This window comes from Nannospalax galili, unplaced genomic scaffold, assembly GCF_000622305.1.
Source record: "Nannospalax galili isolate Female #2095 unplaced genomic scaffold, S.galili_v1.0 scaffold1036, whole genome shotgun sequence".
Classification (NCBI taxonomy): domain Eukaryota; kingdom Metazoa; phylum Chordata; class Mammalia; order Rodentia; family Spalacidae; genus Nannospalax; species Nannospalax galili.
Window position 1 is genome coordinate 149,851 of NW_008337664.1, and position 3,239 is coordinate 153,089.

Sequence of the window (3,239 nt, forward strand, 5' to 3'; positions counted from 1 at the left end):
ATAATGAGCATAAAATCTAAAAGGCCTTTTTGGCATTTTTACTTTTTTTTTTTTTTTTTGTGTTTTTGAAGCAGGGCCTCCCTGTAGCCCCAGCTGTTCTGGAACTCACTATGTAGACCAGGCTGGCCTTGAACTCACAGACATCCGCCTGCCTCTGCCTCCCAAGTGCTGGGACTACAGGCGTGCACCACACCTGGCTGCTCTTTATTTCCTTTTAACCTTTTTTTTTTTTTTGGTAACTATGCTGACATCCTGGAACAGTTAACAACACAGTTGGCATGAACCAGGCCTAGAATGCCACACCAGCTATCGGTTGTTCTCCCAGCAGTGTGACACTTGCCTGGGTACTTGCAGCTGCCTACAGCTGCAGTCCTTTTAACCTTTCAAAGGTTAGAAAAAGACAGTGATAATGCTTATTTTGTGCACTCACTGAAAGATGCCATGCCTTCTAGAGTCAATACTTATGAAGGGTTTAGAAAAATGGGAGGTAAGGGCTGGGGTACAGCAGCAACTCCTGCAGGGCCTTTGGTTTGATCCCCATCATTGCTTAAAAACAAGTAAGAGAAATGGAAGATTTTTAAGATTTTTAAGCACCAATGATGCCGTCTTTGTGCCAGTGCCTTAGCTTTGCTTGTGGTTTCTTCGTGTTTTCTCAGCCTCCATTTTCTCAGCCTCCATTGGAGGAATTTAAGCTAAACCAAAAAGACTCAGCCAGCAGGTCAACCCCCATCTGTACAGGGTTGTACTACCCATGTTCTCTGCTTTATGTGACCTTATGTGTGTGGATATCATTCCCGCTGAGGTGTCTTGTGGAACGCATTATCACATACAGCCTGTGGGATGCAGTCATGTGTTTGTTCTTTTTCTTCTAGAAGGTGCTGTATCATGCTTCCTTATTTCTATATTTTGTAGTTTTCTAAATGACATGCTTAGTGAGTAAGAATGTTTGTGTCTTTCTTAGGCTTATGATTGAAGTCAAGGCTTCATTGCTAGACAAGTGCTCAACTACTGAGCCATACTCCCAGCCCACGAACAAGAACTTGAAGAATTGTCAACACGTGAAGAGAAGTATAAACAACTTGACAGTCATATGATTGTGTATTATTCTTCTAGGATGGAAGATTTGACAAACCCTGAGGATATCTGAACAAACATTAAGTGTGACCGAAAGGTGTCTCTTTATGGTTATTTAAGAGGAGCATACTTGAAAAATAAAAGTCAGATTCACATGCCAGGTATCGCTTACTGTTACAGTCTTACTTTGTATTTGTTGAGCTCTTGGGCTGACTTCATTCCTTTGTAAAACTGAAAAATGACTAAATTAGGCAGAACCATTTTCTAGAGGTTTTAGAAGTAATCCAGCTGTGCCTTATCTGCCACGTTGTGTGGGTGTGAATCTTGTCTTAACTTGAGAGGCAGTTGACTTCACTGATGCCTTTTTTAAAAATATTTTATTTATTATTTTTATTTTATGTGTACACATGTGTTGCCTGCGTGTAGGCAAGTGCACCCATGTAGTGCAATGAATGCCCATGGAGGGCAGAAGAGGCTGTCGGATCCCCTGGAACTGGAATTATGGACTATTGTTAGCTGCCATGTGGGATGCTGGCATTTGAACCCAGGTCTTCTGCAAGAACAGTCAGTGTTCTTAACCACTGAGCCATCTTTCCAGCCCCCCCATACCTTTTTGAGTGTCATGCTGTAAGCCCTCAAAACCACAGGTGTTTTGCCGACAGTCGACTGCCGGTCATGTTGCTTCCTGGTACTGTCTTCCAGGTGTGGGAGATTTTGCCGTTAGCGATGTGAGTTTCCTCCCAGACCCCTGTGCTCTTCCGGAACAGCAGAAGAAGCGCTGTCTAAATGAGAAGGAAAAGCTGGTTTATGCACCTCTCTCTGGAGTTGGGGGTGTGCTCTATGACAAAGATGCTGTCTATGTCGACCTTGGGGGTAGCCATGGTTTTCAGGCAATGGTAAGTAGGAATCTTTTTCTGAATTCTCCTTGTTCTTTACAGATCTTTTCTTGTCAAGTAGTATATTCACTTCGTACTTAGTGAAGCTTTCTTCTCTTAATCCAAATTTATGATAAAAGTATAGATTATAAAGAATGCTTCATTGTACCAAGCAGAAAATAAGCATGCTATCCTTCACAACCATTCAGGTGTACAGTCTCCACAGTGGGCACCACTGCCAGTATGATGCCTATGTGCCTCATCTTTGTAGAAAACCAGAGCATTCTGGTGTTAAATGGATGTTAGATGTGGGGAGTTGGGGGAGGATTTTTCATATTTTTCTTCATTTAAGGTTTTAAAAAAAATTCTTTGACAGATTGGACATGGTGGCACACACCTTTAATCCCAGCACTTCAGAGGAAGAGGCAAGATCCAAGGCCCACCTGGTCAACATAGCAAGTTCCAGACCAGCGAGAGCTATGTAGTAAGACCTTTTCTCAAAAAAAAAAAAGAAAAAGAAAAAAGGAAAAAAACATTTTGACAGTTTCCAACATGTATATAATGAATTTTGATCATTGGCCCCCATCCCCTCTCCCTCCCTGTAGCCCCAGCTGGCCTGGATCTCACTATTTAGACCAGGCTGGCCTCAGTCTCACAGAGATCTGCCTGCCTCTGTCGTGTGCTGGGATTCAAAGGCATGGGCCACCACTGGCTGCATGTGTGTAAGGGCACCACATGAGTGTAATGCCCTCAGAGGACAAAAGAAGATGCCAGGTCCTCTAGAACTGGAGGTTCAGATGGTTGTTAGCCACCATGTGGGTGCTGGGAATCGAACCTGGGTCCTCTGCAAGAGCACTCAGTGCTCTTAACCACTGAGCCATCTCTCCAGCCCCAGCTTACTGTTTTTTTTAATGACCCACTGAGTTTGCATGAGCATAGGCTTGAGGTTATTTACTGGAGCCTGAAAAACGATTCCCCCTTCCTCAGTAGGCTTCGTCAGTGCTCCTCAGGGAGTGGTGGTCCTCCTGACCTCCTCCCATACATGTGAGAATATTGTGTGGCTAACCACAGCTTCTCCGCATTCATGAGCGCCCTGCATGTCCAGAAGACAGTGTTTCCAGTATTACTCCCCATCCTCCAGCTCGTACATTCTTTCTTCTCCTTGTTCCATGATGTTCCCTGAGCCTTGAGGGTAAGGGGGACTTCAAAGTTTTGTTAGGTTTTTTTTGTTTAATGATTTTTTTTGTGTGTGTGTGTGTGTGTGTGTGTTTTTGAGACAGGATCTCCTTG

General features: G+C 43.8%; 1 protein-coding gene across 1 annotated transcript in view; it reads left to right on the forward strand.

The window, feature by feature from the left end:
• The window catches only part of Bms1 (BMS1 ribosome biogenesis factor), a 39,288-nt gene that overhangs the window by 6,308 nt on the left and 29,741 nt on the right, over positions 1-3,239 (forward strand). The window contains 2 exon segments of the mRNA XM_008832696.3: positions 1,114-1,235; positions 1,777-1,970. Coding sequence (XP_008830918.1) covers positions 1,114-1,235; positions 1,777-1,970 — 316 coding nt within the window.